This window comes from Colobus angolensis, unplaced genomic scaffold (assembly GCF_000951035.1).
Source record: "Colobus angolensis palliatus isolate OR3802 unplaced genomic scaffold, Cang.pa_1.0 Scaffold144, whole genome shotgun sequence".
Classification (NCBI taxonomy): Eukaryota; Metazoa; Chordata; class Mammalia; order Primates; family Cercopithecidae; genus Colobus; species Colobus angolensis.
This window is the reverse complement of record NW_012114533.1, coordinates 2,720,917-2,738,563: the sequence shown is the minus strand read 5'-3', so window position 1 is coordinate 2,738,563 and position 17,647 is coordinate 2,720,917. Positions and strand designations below refer to the sequence as shown.

General features: G+C 45.9%; 1 protein-coding gene across 1 annotated transcript; it reads left to right on the top strand.

The window, feature by feature from the left end:
- The first annotated feature begins 289 nt into the window (after window positions 1–289).
- HIF1AN (hypoxia inducible factor 1, alpha subunit inhibitor) lies at window positions 290–12,770 on the top strand. The gene is made up of 8 exons (XM_011935542.1): window positions 290–551; window positions 827–1,077; window positions 5,355–5,503; window positions 8,555–8,700; window positions 9,542–9,648; window positions 10,117–10,180; window positions 10,740–10,850; window positions 12,007–12,770. The coding sequence occupies exons 1-8, from the start codon at window positions 375–377 to the stop codon at window positions 12,049–12,051; spliced, it is 1,050 nt and encodes a 349-aa protein (XP_011790932.1). The 5' UTR covers window positions 290–374; the 3' UTR covers window positions 12,052–12,770.
- The last annotated feature ends 4,877 nt before the right edge of the window (window positions 12,771–17,647 follow it).

Here is a 17,647-nt window from a genome sequence, read left to right as displayed (position 1 = left end):
TCAAAAGTTTGCTTTTCTCCCCATTCATGAGTGTAAAGTTTAATGCCTAACTGAACTTGCTTCCTTCTTTGACTCGTGTGTAGACTTGGGTACACTGGGGCAACATTTTTTGTGTTTTGCTCTACCAGTTCATCCCTATTCCGTGGAACTAGTGTCTAGCCCCGTTTCTTCAGCAGTGGAGCCTACGATGTAGAGCTGCATGTTACCATTAGGAGGCGCACCCTCAGGCCTCGGCTCCGCGTTCTTTATGTCTCTGGACCGCTCTCTCTCGCAGCTCATCTCTATGGTTTCCGTTGTGTGTTTGTGTGTGTTTTTTCCCCGTCCGGAATAGGCGGAGCTTCCGGTTCCGGCGGGGGCCGTCCCTGGCGGCGGAGATGGCGGCGACAGCGGCGGAGGCCGTGGCCTCTGGCTCTGGAGAGCCTCGGGAGGAGGCCGGAGCCCTCGGCCCCGCCTGGGATGAATCCCAGTTGCGCAGTTATAGCTTCCCGACTAGGCCCATCCCGCGTCTGAGTCAGAGCGACCCCCGGGCGGAGGAGCTTATTGAGAATGAGGTGGGGGGCGGGGCCGCGTCTAAAGGGAGAGGAGGAAGGTACCCGGTTGAGAGGTCAGAGGCGAATGGTGAAAGAGATGGGAGACTGGCAGGGCTCTAGACTAGGGCATATGGGAAGATGGAGAGAAAGGCGAGGAGATACGGAACTTGAGGGGTTCGTACTGATTAACGGAGAAATTATTCTGAAGTTGAGAAGTAGTTGGGATCATGGAGGCGAACCCACCGACTTCTTGGCATTACTTTATTTGATGTTTTTCACCTGTTGTTTTCATGTAGGAGCCTGTGGTTCTGACCGACACAAATCTTGTGTATCCTGCCCTGAAATGGGACCTTGAATACTTGCAAGAGAATATTGGCAATGGAGACTTCTCTGTGTACAGTGCCAGCACCCACAAGTTCTTGTACTATGATGAGAAGAAGATGGCCAATTTCCAGAACTTTAAGCCGAGGTCCAACAGGGAAGAAATGAAATTTCATGAGTTCGTTGAGAAACTGCAGGATATACAGCAGCGAGGAGGGGAAGAGAGGTAAATTCCCAAATCTTAATTTTCTGTTGGATTTAGGGCAGTCATTTTTCTTTCCTATACTTGAAGGTGTGGCAGAATTGGGTCAATTAGAGATTGGCCTCTCCCATCTCTGGATTCCTGTTGAAGGAGTAGTCTGGTCTTCCAGGCTTTAAGGGGTTTGAGTTCTTAGTGGTTGGTTCTTGGTGCTACAGCCAGCTAGTTCTGTAGCTTGAGGGATGGGGGAATGATTAAACTTTGGCTTTGAATCTCTGGGTTCCCATCTTCTTCCTGATAAAGTGATAGTTAGTTGCCTGGAAGGGTCAGGCAGGTGAATGAAAGGAGTAATATTGTCTGTGTGAAATCAGTGATGAAGCTGAAGGCATAAGCCCTGTTGAAAGTGAGAAGCCAAGGCCCGGTGGGGTGGCTCATGCCTGTAATCCCAGCACTTTGGGAGGCGGAGGCAGGATGATTGCTTGAGCCTGGGAGTTGAAGACCAACCTGGGAAATGTGGTGAGAGCTAGTCTCTACAAAATTAAAAACTAAAACAAAAAACCATAGTGAGACGTCATTACTTGACTTTGCTTGCTTCAGTTTTGGAGTGCAGTTCTAGGGTTGCAAGATATTCCAATTTTCAAGAGAAGTTCAAAATCAGGACTTTTATTTAAAATCTTTTGACTTTAAATGTGAGCAACTAAATCAGATTTAAAGAAAAAAAGTTGCAAGGGGCCAAACAAAAATGTCACTGGATTTTGCTCTGAAAATGCCTGTTTGTAGCTATTGTCCTTGAGTATTGTGATGACCGGCCATAGTTCAACCTGAAAAGTTGTATAGTTTGTTGTGATTTTGGAGTAAAGAAGGTCGGGATTCTCTAGCTTAGGGAAGATCAGATTAAATTTGTTTTTCCTATCACAACAGAAACACAAGACACATAAGAGAGTGATTCTTCCTCTCTGCTTTTATTCCTGCTTATGAGGACAGCCTCTTATGTAGGTCCCAGACAGTATTCAGTACCACACTATAACACCGCCTCTGGGGAATTGCTTTCGCTGAGTACTTCATGGTGAATGACCCTCTCGCATTTGGTGTCCAACCCTGGGTTTCCTCTCTAGTCTCTTGCTTCACTCCTGTTCCTGACACCTTATCAGCAGTCTGTGGCTACGTGAATGGATTTGAAATATCTTTTTTTCTTCTTCTTAACACTTAGCAGTTGTCATAATGATGGGATTTTTGACCAGAAGAGTTTCCAGGATATGAACTGTGGTTGATCTGTCCATGATGTCTTAATATATTGGTTCAGCTGAGTTATCTCATGCATTAATTTTCTAAAATTTAATACAGTGTGCATGTGCACACTTCCATACACACACACCCAACTTTGAGAAAAAGATTGATTTAAATGATACTGTTGGAGTGTGTAATTCCATTGAATGAACATATACCCAAGAATAAGTGTAAGATATGTGAATCTTGTGATTCTTCAGTGACTTGAAGTTTCTTGCCTCCCATAGTGAGAGCATTCTGTGTAAGAATGAGTGTAATCTATACTTTATGGGTGATTAAAGAGTTTTCAAGGAAAATCTTTAATTGTTCGAAAGTTTTGCCCTATTAGCTGACTTTAGCACCGACCAGCTTCACTGTATGATTGGACAGGTTGTTGTGATTATGGGGTGAAATGTATTAGGATCCTCCAAGCTATTTTGAGCATTTACCATTCTGGTGTAATAATGTTTAGATTCATATTTGGGGAGTATCACTGACTCTTTCAAAGTTACTTGCTTATTTTTTGGGTGAATATATAATTATTATCTTTGGGGAGAGTTGCATTGAGTCTTGAGGATTTCATGTTCCTACAAAGGTAGTGTTTTCAACTTATCAAGATTTCCTATTAAGGCTGGGCGTGGTAGCTCACACCTGTAATCTCAGCCCTTTAGGAGGCCGAGGCGGGGAGATCATCTGAGGTCAGGAGTTCGAGACCAGCCTGGCTAACATGGTGAAACCCCGTGTCCACTAAAAATACAAAAATTAGCCGGGCATGGTGGCGCATGCCTGTAGTCTCAGCTACTTGGGAGACTGAGGCAGGAGAATTGCTTGAAGCCAGGAGGCAGAGGTTGCAGTGAGCCGAGATTTTGCCACTGCACTCCAGCCTGAGTGACAGAGTGAGACTCCATCTCAAAAAAAAAGATTTCTTATTAACATTGCCTTAAACATTTAGATTCTAGGCAGTAAGATGCCTTAAACATTGAGATTCTAGGCAGTGAGATGCCTTTGAACCTTTTTTTTTGAGACAGAGTCTTGCTCTGTCACCCAGGCTGTAGTGCAGTGGCGTGATCTCAGCTTACTGCAACCTTCGCCTGGCTCAAGCGATCCTACCATGTCAGTCTCTCGAGTAGCAGGGACCACAGGCATGCACTGCCACCACCATGCCCAGCTAATTTTGTGTTTTTTTAAATAAACTATTTATTTAAATAAATAAGGTTTTGCCATGTTGCCCAGGCTGGTCTGGAACTCCTGAGCTCAGGCAGTCCGCCTCCCTTGGCCTCCCCAAGTGCTGGGATTATAGGCGTGAGACACCACACCTGGCCCCTTTGAGCCTTTTGAAGTAATGATCTCAGGACCAGGACAGAAATACAGAGATGCTTCTGTCTTTTTTTTTAGGTTTTCACACTTATTAAATGTCTCTTGCGGGCTTCTTCAAGTGTGTTTGGGTTTTCATATCTCTTAAGTAATTTATGACTTTCCTTAGGTATGTTAGGAGCCTGAGGCCTTTACCTGATAAGCTGTCTCCCTTACTTTAGCTGTAGAGGGCTGCAACAGGATAGGTGGCTGAATCAGTTAAGATAAACTAGGCTTCGGGCCGGGCGCGGTGGCTCAAGCCTGTAATCCCAGCACTTTGGGAGGCCGAGACGGACGGATCACGAGGTCAGGAGATCGAGACCATCCTGGCTAAGTGAAACTCCTCTCTCTACTAAAAAAATACAAAAAATTAGCCGGGCGAGGTGGTTCCTTGCAGGGCATTTAGGGTGGAAGGCAGGAGAATGGCGTAAACCCGGGAGGCGGAGCTTGCAGTGAGCTGAGATCCGGCCACTGCGCTCCAGGCTGGGCGACAGAGCGAGACTCCGCTCTCAAAAAAAAAAAAAAAAGATAAACTAGGCTTCAAGCCAGAGCTCGGGCTAGAAACAACAGAGGCTTATTTCTCACTTACTACATGTTGTTCATGGGTAATGTCATATTGTTCTTTACATCATCTTATTCTCTCTGGCACCCAGATTGCCCCAGCAGCTACTATCTGGAATTTGGAGTTGCTGTGGCAGAGGGAAAGAGATGTGATAGTGATGACTGGTTCTTAAATTATAGTTAGAAACAACACAGTCACTTCTGTGGACATTTCCTTGGCCAGAGCAGGTTAAATAAGCAAGCCTGGCTTCAAGGGGATGTGAAAGAAAACTTCCACACTGAGGGGAACCAGCTCTTGGTGAACAGTAATACGATTTACCACAGTGATCATCAAGGGCCAAAGGAGATGTCTCAGGCTCTGCAAGTCTCTGGTATAAGACTGAGTCATCATTCTAGGGTTTATGGATAGGCTTCTAGGAATCTGAAATTATATGAAAGTTCTGGGTATATATGCATTTTTGTGGGGAACCTCCATGGATTCTTTCATTTATTTATGTATTTATATTTTTTGAGATGGAGTCTTGCTCTTGTCACCCAGGCTGGAGTGCAATGGCACGATCTCAGCTCACTGCAACCTCTGCCTCCCAGGTTCAAGTGGTTCTCCTGCCTCAGCCTCCTGAGTAGCTGGGACTTCTTCTTCAGATTCTTTTTTTTTTTTTAAGTTTTATTTTTCATCTCACCCTCCTACTCTTTGGATTCTTAAAGAAGTCATTCTGTGACCCAAAAAAGGTTAAGCATCACTTCTTTAAAGAAAAAGTTTGGGGACCAGTTGCAGTGTCTCACACTTGTAATCCCAGCACTTTGGGAAGCAGAAGCAGGAGGATTGCTTGAGCCCAAGAGTTTGAGACCAATCTGGGCAACATAGTGAGACCTTGTTTCTTAAAATAAAACAAAACAAAACAAAAAACAATAAATTAAAAAGTTTGGTGTTAAACATAACTCAATGAAGGATAAGTAAGAATTCAGTTGTATGAGAATCCATGTTGGCTAAGATTTGCCTGACTATATCTGTTCTCTGTGGGAGATGCTGGTATGGATTTGGGCTTGTATTTTCAGATGTGGAGAGGCCATGCTAGGGGCTGTGTGTGCATGCACTAATAGGACTTTCTTCTTGGGGAACATAGGTTGTATCTGCAGCAAACGCTCAATGACACTGTGGGCAGGAAGATTGTCATGGACTTCTTGGGTTTTAACTGGAACTGGATTAATAAGCAACAGGGAAAGCGTGGCTGGGGGCAGCTTACCTCTAACCTACTGCTCATTGGCATGGAAGGTAAGAAATCTTTCAAAAGCAGCATGGCTCGGAGTCATATGAACCTGATTTCTAATCTTGTCTCCACCGCTTATTAGCTCCATGACTTTGAACAAGCCACTTCACTTTCTTAAGCCTCAGCCTACTTAGCTCTAAAAGAAACATAATAGGGGCTAGGTGCCGTGGCCCACGCCTGTAAACCCAGCACTTTGGGAGGCTGAGGTGTGCGGATGATGAGGTCAGGAGACGGAGACCATCCCAGCCAACATTATGAAACCCCGTCTCTACTAAAATACAAAAAAAATCTGAAAATACAATGACTTCATCATTGTGCAACATCATAGAGTATAGTTACACAAACCTAGATTGTGTAGCCTGCTGTATGCCTAGGCTATATGGTATACCATGTAACACAATGGTAAGTATTTGGGTATCTAAACATACCTAAATATAGAAAAGGTATAGTAAAAGTACAGTATCAAATACTGCAGGACAAAGGTGACAGAAGACAAAATACATATAAAGGATAAAAAATGGTAGTTTGGGAATTTTTTTATTACCAAAAAAAAAAAAAAAAAGATAACGGTATACCTGTATAGGGCTGCTCCATTATAATCTTACGGGAACGCTGTTGTAGATGTGATCTGTTGTTGACCAAAATGTCATTATGTGGTACATTACTGTACATTTTCTCTACTAGATCTGTCTATGTTCAGAAAAGTTTTATCCCAGTAAAAGAGGGGAAACTTATTTTTTTAGTATAAATTTAATTTTATCTTTTAAATAGATAATACATTCATGGAGTTCAAATTCAAAATGTGTAAATAGGTATATAGTGATAAATATTAATACCTCTTCCACCTCTATCTCTTAGCCTCCCAGTTTCTTCCCTGGAGGTACTGCATATTATTAGTTGCTTGTGTTTTCTGCTAGATAAATTTATGCATACAATAATAAATATATGAATGTGTTTTTGTTTTTTTTTCCCCTTTTGAATGAAAGGAGAGACCCTTAAACTCCACTCAGGAGAATGAGAGCTTTTTATGAAGCAGGGTCATTGTCTCATTCTTATTTTTATTTCTGGCAGTAGCATGGTGCCATGCCCATGGTAGGTACTTAGTAAATGGTGAATAACCTGGGTTGAACAGGGAAGCAGAGAAGTTATTTATTGTCATTCACCACTGAGCTCCTTGGTTTCTTCTTGTTTGATTGTCCATTCTTCAGATTTGGATCCTTTGCTACTGGATTTCCAGCCATGTGGCTTGTGAATTGACACCACCTGCCTCTTTTTTTGTTTTTGTTTTTGTTTTTTATTGAGACAGTGTCTCGCTCTGTCACCCAGGCTGGAGTATAGTGGCGTGATCAGGGCTCACTGCAGCCTTGACCTCCCAGTCTCAAACGATCCTTCCACCTCAGCCTTCCAAGTAGCTGGGGCTACAGGCGTAAGCCACCATGCTTGGCTAATTTTTAAAGTATTTTTTCTGGAGAGATGGGGTCACCCTATGTTGCCCAGACTGGTATCGAACTCCTGGCCCCCTCTCACCTTGGCCCCCTAAGTTATCCTCTCACCTTGGCCCCCTAAAGTGTTGGGATTACAGATGTGAGCCATTGTGTCTGGTCTTACCAGCCCCTTTGAAACCAGCTCTTGGTTGACCTTCCAAGGAAGAGCCAGTTCTGGTTTACTTGACTCTTTTTTTTTTTTTTTTTTTTGAGACAGAGTCTTGCTCTGTTGCCCAGGCTGGAGTGCAGTGGCATGATCTCGGCTCACTGCAACCTCCACCTCCCAGTTCACGCCATTCTTCTGCCTCAGCCTCCCGAGTAGCCGGGACTATAGGCGCCCATCACCACGCCTGGCTAATTTTTTTATATTTTTAGTAGAGATGGGATTTCACCGTGTTAGCCAGGATGGTCTCGATCTCCTGACCTCGTGATCCACCCGCCTCGACCTCCCAAAGTGCTGGCATTACAGGCGTAAGCCACCGTGCCCTGCAGTTTACTTGACTCTTACGTCTTTCTGTTGCCTGCATTTCCTGTGGTAGGGTGCATGGAAGTGGATCCCTCAGGTAGAGATGAGAGAGCAAGTCTCCTTTGAGGATGCATGTGGACTTTCATCACTTAAGAAAGCATCTGTCTTGGCATACTCAGACAGAGCTGGGGAATATTTTCTAAATTCCATGCCCTGCAAAAGTGTATGTGTTCAACTCGTGGGCTGTGCAAAGGCCAAACAACAGACATGGTCCTAGTTATAAAGGAGTAGATGGAACATACACTAGGGCACAACCAATTCAAGTTGGCATTTAAAATAATGTGCCATATTTAAATTATACAATACTCTCTTCAGTCATCTGATATTCTTCCCTCCAACAAAAATCACTTGCACCAGTGAGCCCCAGTGTTGCTCTAAGAAGTATTATCTTGGCTGGATGTGGTGGCTCACGCCTGTAATCCTAACACTTTGGGAGGCTGAGGCAGACAGGTCCCTTGAGCCTAGAAGTTGGAGACCAGCCTGGGCAACATGGTGAAACCCCGTATCTTAAAAAAACAAGTGTTGCATCCCTTAGGTGTATTGAAGTGGGAGGAAAGGTTGAGAGTCTTTAAGTTCCACAGAGCTACCCTAAGTAAATACAGAGCTACATAATCATTAAACTTAGAATGACTAGTTAACTCCTCACGTATATGTTGTTGATACCAATAATTTCTGTTTTGCTTCCCTTGAATTCTTGCCATAGTCAAGAAGAGTACACGTATACACAGTTGATTACCCTACCTGATTTTTGAGTATCATTTTGATGTGCTCTTGCTTCCAGTAAGGGCAGCAGCCTTCATTTAGGGAAGTTGACTTAGCTGATAGTGGACCCTTAACCAGTGATGTTTGCTAGGGTTACTACCATACATGCGTAACACCTAATTATCTGAGAGTTGTAATTGGAATTTCCCTGATTCTGCCTAAATTTTGATTTGGAACTCTTAGCTGGGCGGGCAGGCTGGATTTCTCTCTAGCACTGCGTCCTGTATTCCAGCTCATGCAATAGAACCACTGCTCTGCATAAGAAAATGCCTTTCTTCTTACAGGAAATGTGACACCTGCTCATTATGATGAGCAGCAGAACTTTTTTGCTCAAATAAAAGGTTACAAACGATGCATCTTATTTCCTCCGGATCAGTTTGAGTGCCTCTACCCATACCCTGTTCATCACCCATGTGACAGACAGAGCCAGGTGAGCTTGTGTGGTCTTGAGAAGGATATAGAACTCTAGATTCTAGAAATGCCTAGGCTGGAATGTCTTTCCCCTTCCCCATAGTGATATGCCAGGTTTGGATTACAGGCTATTCTTGCCATAACACACCAAGAGGATAATTTCATTGTAGCTCACAAATTCCAGGCTTCCTGGAATGGCCACCAGATGTTCGTAAGTATAACTAGCCTCACAGAGCTAATTCTCAGGACAGACCCTGTCATTGATGCTGATGGACTCTGGTTACTCTGTTTGATTGGCTTATAAGTTCATGGAACAAAATGTGTATGTCTCCATTGGATTTAATCATTGTTTGCTTTTGTCATGGATGCTGTTTCTTTTTGATAAGCATCAAAAATCCTTTTTGATAAGGAGAAGGGTGAATAAAACTGAGCTATGTTGTTTAATATATTTCCTGGATCTAACTGTGGCCAGCCAAAGATATCCTTTCCTTTCTTCAGAAAGCTGTCTAGCTACTTCATGTAGGAGTCTTTGCTGGTTAGAATATGTTTTTGGGAGAAAGTTTCGGAAGGTTTGGGTGGAGGATAATTCCTAATTTGTCATATTCGCGGCTGTGGGTCGTCTGGTCTCAGGAGCACTGAAGCCTAGGCTGCTTTGTCACTTAACATTCAAACATGGACTGTCTTGTATTGTTTTCTCTCAGAGTTTAATGTGCATTATGTCTTCTGCTGGATATAAATTCTAAAGACTTTTTTTAAGGCATCTTTTTTTGTTTGTTTCTACTGCCAAACTGGCACATAGTAGTTTTACTGATAAAGATTTGGTGATTGACATTTTTTTTTCTTTCCCTTGAACCTCTTAGGTGGACTTTGACAATCCCGACTACGAGAGGTTCCCTAATTTCCAAAATGTGGTTGGTTACGAAACAGTGGTTGGCCCTGGTGATGTTCTTTACATCCCAATGTACTGGTGAGAAGGGGGCTAGGGCTGGGGGCTTCTTGGGAGCTTTCTTTTCCATTCCCTGGAAAGCCTTTTCTGTGTCCCTTCTGAGTTATGGCATGATTGGTTTTATGTGGTCTATAGGAAGGTTGGCATATCCAGATGTGAGTGTACTGAACCTGTGGGAGGTAGTGGGGGAAGTGATAGCCCTTATCTCTAGGACAGGATGAGAATTCTTCAAGTCCAAAAAGATTCCAGAGGCTTGAGCCTAGATAAACTGTTCTTGGCTCTTTGGTATTTAGAGACTGAACACCAGTACCTCTAACCCCCCAGTGTGTGTGTTTTCACAGGATGAGTGTAAAGATATTATCTTCACTGTTTTCCTTAATTGCACTCTACCTAGTTTTTCAGCCCGTCCCCCATGCCCCAACACTCCACCTCCCCACCCCCTGCTGAAAAGTATCACTAGTAAACAGAAGCCTGTTTGTTTTCTTGCAGGTGGCATCACATAGAGTCATTACTAAATGGGGGGATTACCATCACTGTGAACTTCTGGTATAAGGTGAATATGGTTTGCTTTTTTTGTTTTTTCCAGATGGAACTGGCTCTTGGGTGAGGTAGGTATAATAAATGATTTTGGATGGGATGGTTGACTATCCCTGGAAGTGATTCTCAGGTGTCTGGGGAGATGAAGAGGGATAGGATTGAATTGGGTTTCTTTTTTTTAAATATATTTTTTGAGACACAGTCTTGCTCTGTCACCCAGGCTGGAGTGCAGTGGTGCGATCTCGGCTCACTGTAACTTCTGTCTCCTGGGTTCAGGTAATTCTCCTGCCTCAGTCTCCTGAGTAGTTGGGACTACAGGCACATGCCACCATGCCCGGCTAATTTTTGTATTTTTAGTAGAGATGGGGTTTCACCATGTTGGCCAGGCTGGTCTCAAACTCCTCACCTCAAGTGATCCACCTGCCTTGGCCTCCCAAAGTGCTGGGATTACAGGCCTAAACCACTGTGTCCAGCAAGAATTGGGTTTCTTAGAAGGGAGGATGGTACTAAGAACAGTAGAGTGACACTGACGCCTGCTGCTGAAGACATTTCCTGAGCTACTGCTTCCTTTGTAGGGGGCTCCCACCCCTAAGAGAATTGAATATCCTCTCAAAGCCCATCAGAAAGTGGCCATAATGAGAAACATTGAGAAGATGCTTGGAGAGGCCTTGGGGAACCCACAAGAGGTATGTGACCGCCCCAAGGTGGCTCAGTGGGTTGGTTGACCAAGGAAAGTCAGGATCGGAGTGACATTCTTTTTTTTTTTTTTTGAGACGGAGTCTTGCTCTGTTGCCCGGCCTGGAGTGCCGTGGCCGGATCTCAGCTCACTGCAAGCTCCGCCTCCCGGGTTTACGCCATTCTCCTGCCTCAGCCTCCCAAGTAGCTGGGACTACAGGCGCCCGCCACCCTCGCCCGGCTAGTTTTTTTGTATTTTTAGTAGAGACGGGGTTTCACAGTGTTAGCCAGGATGGTCTCGATCTCCTGACCTCGTGATCCGCCCGTCTCGGCCTCCCAAAGTGCTGGGATTACAGGCTTGAGCCACCGCGCCCGGCCCGGAGTGACATTCTTTACAGCTTCTGTGTTTCGGTATCTGGTGTCCTCTTGTCTCCATAGAGGTTATGGGTATGTTCAGAAAAATTCTTGTTTTCTGGTGATAGCTGGGCTTGACTGGCGGATCAATTATAATTAGTTCCATGCTAGTAGTAATGTTCCCCATGGGGCTTGTGTGCCATCTGGGGACCCCCTGAGGGGATTCTTCTGGAACAGGAAGCGAGCACTAAAGCATCTCCTTGCACTTTCCCAGCTGTGCCAGGGCTGCTGTAGGTAATGTTGAGAGACCTGCTTCCCACGCAGGTGTGCCAGTGGCCCTTTGGGTAAATGGGGAAGGTTTGGATTTGTAGGGTTCTTGCCTCCCTCTTGCAGGTAAGCTCAGCATCCACAGACACCTCTGGTGTTGGGAGATAGCATCAGCCCCAATTGCAGGTGATAGTTTTTTGAGGATATGGAGGCAGTTAACATTCTGGAGAAACATGCAGACGCTCTTGGATGTTGGGGGATTATTAGCTCCTCTGACCATGTCTGTCCGTTTGGGGCTGATTACAGTAAGAGACAGGGTGTTGTGAGAGGGAAGAATAATAGTACAAGATGGACCCCTGAGGAAAAGGTTATCTCCCAGAATACTGGGTTGGCCTTCAGGAAGACAGGTGATTAGAGGATTCACAAGATTGTATGAAAACGTTGTCTCTGTCCTTGGCTGGACATCTGATATCTCCAGACACACCCTGTCCAATTCCAGGGCCAGGGAACAGCCAGTTCTGATTGGCTCCTAATGTTTCTTTACAGGTGGGGCCCTTGTTGAACACAATGATCAAGGGCCGATACAACTAGCCTGCCGGGGGTCAAGGCCTCCTGCCAGGTGACTGCTATCCCGTCCACACCGCTTCATTGATGAGGACAGGAGACTCCAAGCGCTAGTATTGCACGCTGCACTTAATGGACTGGACTCTTGCCATGGCCCAGGAGGCAGGTGTTCGGGGCGAGGCAGGGCAGTTGACACTCCACTCCTATTTGGAGGAACTTCATACCCTTGCCTCTTGTGCCCCAGCACCTTCTGTCTCTGCCCCCCGCCTAAAGTCCTGCATTCATTGTGTGGAGTCCCAGCTTTTGGTTGTCATCACGTCTGTGTGTATGTTAGTCTGTCCACTTCGGAATGTGTGTGCGTGTGTGTGCATGCACACGCTTGTATGTATCTGTTCCCCGTTCCTTCTGGGTCAGGCTGTCACTTCTGGCTCTCAGCCCTGTCTCCTGCAACCTCAGTGCCTCAGCCTGGGAGAGAGAGAGGAGATGCTCTTGGACTCCCCACTGCATCTGGGCTGCAGGGCCAGAGCTAGTCTGACCATTAGGTCAGTCTGCCTCCTGACAGTTTTTGCATAGTCAAGCTCTAGGTGGTGTGGGAATGGCTACTGGGACTCTAATGGGGTGAAAGAGAGGGGAGGCTTGCCTTTGAGAGCCTAGATAGCCTTCCTGTGAGAGAGGATTAGATAGTTTTCCAACTGGGCCTATAAGCTCAAGCCATACATAAAAGGACCTTGGGACATAAGAACCAATGATTGTGCATAAGTTCCAAATTACAGACACGTACAATTTCTCTCTTTCAGCACCAGCTCTTGCCCCTATGCTGGGTACCAAGGGAGTTCTCCTAGCTGTGGCTTCTCTAGGTTCTAGGGGTGCAAGCCTGTGTGTGTGTGTGTGTGTGCGCGTGTGCGTGTGTGTATCCACACTACGGGTGCAAGCCTCTGTGTGTGTGTGTGTGTGTGTGTGTGTGTATCCACACTGGCCAGCCTCCCTACTTACCAAGGTTCTCCACTGCTTACCTTTTCCAGTGGGACAGTACAGTGTGAGCCCCCGGGGGAAGTACTGCCTGACCTATCCTAAGCTTTTACACTTGGATTTTAGCCATCGTATGTTAGCCAGGTCTCACTGCAGCCTGCCCGAGGCTAACTGGCTGGAGCCTCCAGGCCCTACAATGCTCCCTGCCCAGGCCATATCCTTTACTCCTGCTGAGCTTCCTGGCTGAATAGATGAAATGGGGTCAAGCCCAGGCAGCTCACTCACTACCTGTGATCCACCTCAGGGCACGGGCAAACACATAGGCTTGCCTCTTAAAGCCAGCTCCTCTGCCAGACCCCATTGTAATGTGCCACAACACCCTCAGTAGTCAGGGCAACTGGTAGATCGTGGAAGTCGAATTTCCTTTTCTGTTAGGAGCTACTCATGAGAACCCCTCTCAGGGCTACAGCTTACAGGTGGGCAGCTGTGATTGCACAACTTGAAGGGCCATCATTCACATCTATTCAGTGGGAGTGGGGCCCATGGGATTGGGCAGTGTGGTAGCCCTGTGTCTCCTCACCTCTGCTCCTGTCTTCCCTTTCTCCGTGGAAGGGAAGAGGAGTTGGAAGGTCTCTGGTTTTCTTTTCTTTTCTTTTTTCTTTTTTTTTGCCAAAGGTTTACTTCCAGCATCTGAGCTCTGGCTCTCACCCCCGAAGCTCAGTTTATAGTGCACTGATGAACTGACTGAGAGAATGCGTGTGTATGCGTGTGCATGCCTGAGTGTGTTTTTTGGAGAGGGGTGTTTATTTTTAGTACCCCATTCTGGGGTTCTCTGATGCAGTGTGGATGTGAAGACATGGTATCTTCTTAAGTGTAGCTCTTTCAAATATAGTCAATGCTGGGAAATGTGATTGTAGTGATCTCCATCCCTCCACTTCTTTTGGGAAAGAGGAGCCCAGGAGTGGTGCCACAGTCACACTTGGAAAGATAGTAGATTGTTTTCGTTCTCAGCAGGTCTGCTGTATTCCTGGCTCAGCCCTCAAAGGTGTGGGTGATATGTCAAGGAGGCATGCACTCAGCTGGTCCTTGCTGGGTTCTGTGCTGACACAGGTCTCACCTAAGGTGGCCGACGGGTGGGAGGGAGAAGGCTAATCTTGGAACCTTCACAGGATTGGCCTTGATCCTTGGGTGATACAAGAGTGATCCTGATTTTTAGACACCTAATATGTGCCTAGTGCTTTTATCTTTGTTCCTCACTATCCTGCAAGGTAGGTATTCTCACTTACAGATGAAGAAATGGACTCAGAGAGATTAGGTGATTAGTGACAATCAATTGTAACTTAGCACTGTTTGGCTGCAAACCCCTTGCTCCTTCCTTTCAACCAAACTATGTTGATTTTCCTTCCTTACCTCCCTCCTTGTACCACAGGTTCTGTCCTCAAGATACCACCCCACTAGGCAGTATCTGAAGGCAGATCCAGCCCGAGATGGTACAGAATATACAGTTCAGGGTAAAAGTTCTTCTGGTCTCCTGCTAACAACGTCTTGGAAAAACTGCCTGGGAAGCCATATTATGAGTTAGCACTAGAAGAAGCTGTGGGGGGAACTGAGTTCTATCTCCAATTGCATTACTTTTGTGTCCTTGAATAGACCCATAACTGCTCCCAGCATGCTTTTGCATCCATAGAACTGAAACTGTGGTTCTAGATAGTACTAAGAGTCTTAGTTCATATTCAGCTGCTGCTACTTCCCCCCAAGGAAAAGATGAGGTTTCCCTTGATGAGGGATGTTTAGGCTCAAATTCTGCTTGCCACAGAGGAAACATTTCTGCTGTAGTTGTTTACCTCCATCCTAGCTGGCAGTGTGGGACACACATACAGCAAGGGAAGGTGGGGGTTTGGGCCTGTATAGAGGTCAGCCACGCTGCAGGCTCATCTACTCACACCAGCAGGTACAGAGAAAACTAGTATTTTGTAAAGTCAAATATTTGTTGGGGGGTTGGAGTTCTGGGGATGGAGGAGGGGCTGTTCTGGGCATCAGTTGAGCAGATGCCCAGGATGCCTGGGGGAGACCAGCTTCCCCTACAAATCAGAGCTCTAAATTACAAGGTTTTTACCAACGTGAACAGTTGGGGGAAGTCGTCTGCTCTCATTTGCGTAATGGTTTCTGTCACTGGTGATTAGACACAGGATGAAGGAAAAGAAATTTGACAATTAGGAATGAGCGATCATTAATCTGAATCTGTTAGGAGACAGAGAGGGGAAGGATCCTTATCAGTGGGCCAGCCCAGTATGGGGAGACACTCCCTCCCTCTGCCCCCAGAGACTCCTGGGCTACATCCCAGGAGTATTGCCACAAGTGGGCAGAGCTTGTATTTCATAACAAACACTCGGGACCCAGTCGCCAGCCTGAGATGGATATAGGAACAGACATCTTTGGGCATGAGCCAACAAAGATAGAAATAGATGGATGTCAAGTACAAGCTATAAGGCAAAGGGTAACAATGGAAAAGTTTTGACATGTGTTTGACATTTGTGGAAAATGTTTTTGTAATAGTCAACACCCCTGATAGCCCACCTGTGACAAGTATTTGTTACATTCCAGCAACTGTAGGGCATGAGGAAAAACTTGTCCTTATCAAATCCCAGGAGCTTCTGCTTAGTTGCAGAAGAAATTACATGAAGCAACCAGAGGTTATAAGGCCACCCGTGTATATCGTGCACCCTGTGTGGACAAGATTAGGGACTGTTGAGAGAGGAGGAAACCAGTAGAGAGCAAAGCTCTACGCAGGCTCCTCGAAGCTTCTGGGCTCACCTTGGCCTCTGTACGCTTCCTAGCAACATTGATGTCCCCACAACCCCACATCAGTGCAGCTGTGGCTGTGTGGAGGGCTTTGAGGCCTTTGGCCCAGATGTGTGAACAGTGCTGAGGTTCAGTAATAGGATGAGTCTTCAGGTGTGGAGCAGCCCACCTTGGCTCTTCCCATGTCTCCATGTTACTTCTCATCTTCTGTCCTTTCAAACTTCAAGGACAGTATTAATTTACACTAGTATTTGTTCCTCAGTTTTGTGACTTGAATGCAGTGAGTGCCTTAGATGAGAGGATCCCTCAAGGATGAAGGACTGGGGGTTGGTGGTTCTCTTTCTGAATGGGAACTTCCCAAAAATGGGGCTATGTCTCACCTCTCAGTAGGTTCCCTACCTCTGGGTCTTCCACCCTTCAAAATCTCGTACAGAATTTAGCAAGGGCTGCAGGGACCACCAGTTTGACCCAGGTGGGGTAGATGATGAGGTATGCCTAGAAGTAGCTCGGGTTCCTTAGTCGGGCCTTTCAGCTGGTGTCTTACTCCCCTTTGAGACCTCCAGCTGCTTGTCTTCCACTGCCTGCATACCTCTCTGATGTCTTCTCAAACTGCTGGCTCTAAAGGGATATTCTAGTGTCCCTCTGAGAGCTGCCTGCAGTTTCCCTTATTCAGCTGTCCCCTGCCTGCGGCCTCCTTACCAAGACCCTTTTTCCTAAACAGTTGTCCTTCCCTCAGAAACTCCATAGCTGCAAGTGTTGAATAGACTTGTCTTTAGGATCCCTCTCTGGTCATCCCTGTTCATCTTAGGGCCATCTCCCTTTTCTGATTTTTGACAGCTCTGTTTATTTTGCCCATGGCTGCTCCTCTTGTTTTGTGTCTGCTGTGTGTTCTTGCCCTTCTGTTGTCAGTTCTATACATCCTGGTCCAGCTTGTCTCACTGTGGTAGCCCCTTCTGCTTGTCTTCGGCCATCTCGGTTTAATCCTCATAGGTCATGGATGAATGGAGCCTTGCTGAGCACTTTGAGGGCATTTCTGTTGGGCAAAACCTCAGAAACTGCAAGTTTTGAGGCCTGTGGGCCTGTGGTCAATGAGGCCTCTGGAGATGGGTTAGGGGTGGGCACCTAGAGAGTAGTAGAGAGCCAGTTGAGGGGAGAGGTGCAGTAGTTGCTGCAGAGACTTTGTGAGAATGGCGCCAGGCCTGGGAAGCTAGTGCGGAAGAACTGAGCTGTCCGAAGGAGATACCAATATCCCCTTTGCAGGGTGGTGATGGGCATCAAACATGGCATATGTAACATGTCCCCTTCATGGAGGATTTCCATCTAAATGCATCTGTGTGCCTTAGGGACCAGTAGCTCAGGGGTGATGGACTTTTTTGAATGTCTCCTAATTTCTCTCAGGTGTCTTTGGCTCTGTGTCACCAAATGTGCCTGACCTCTGCATCCCAGTGGTTGCTGAAAGGGAAACAGTGTATTGCGTAGTCAGGTGTCAGGAGTAGAGATCTTAATGAGAAAGGCCCTGGCAGCTGGAGAGATGAAAGAACCCAGTGGTCAGCTTATACCCAGACTATCTCTACACTCCTCCAAGAGTTTGAGTCCCATAGCTGATTAAATAATTTACATATGGGCTCCCCCCTGCTTTCCTACTTAAAATCTATTCTCTCATATTTTGGGAAGGAGCATGTGGCTTTAACTTTCAATGGTAAACAATCTAGGACAGTGTTTAAAGGCATGGATTTTGGAGTCAGATATAGTTGGTTCGAATTTACAGCTTCACTGCTTTCCAGCTGGGTTTGACCTTGGTTGATTTACTTAACTTCTCTGAGCCTCAGTTTCCTCAACTATAATGACATGG

Bases quoted from the DNA above. Each gene is read 5' to 3' on its own strand.
- HIF1AN (XM_011935542.1), top strand. From the start codon at position 375: ATGGCGGCGACAGCGGCGGAGGCCGTGGCCTCTGGCTCTGGAGAGCCT. The intron at 1,078-5,354 runs GTAAATTCCCAA...TGGGGAACATAG, and splicing joins CAGCGAGGAGGGGAAGAGAG to GTTGTATCTGCAGCAAACGC. The intron at 10,181-10,739 runs GTGAATATGGTT...CTTCCTTTGTAG, and splicing joins CTGTGAACTTCTGGTATAAG to GGGGCTCCCACCCCTAAGAG.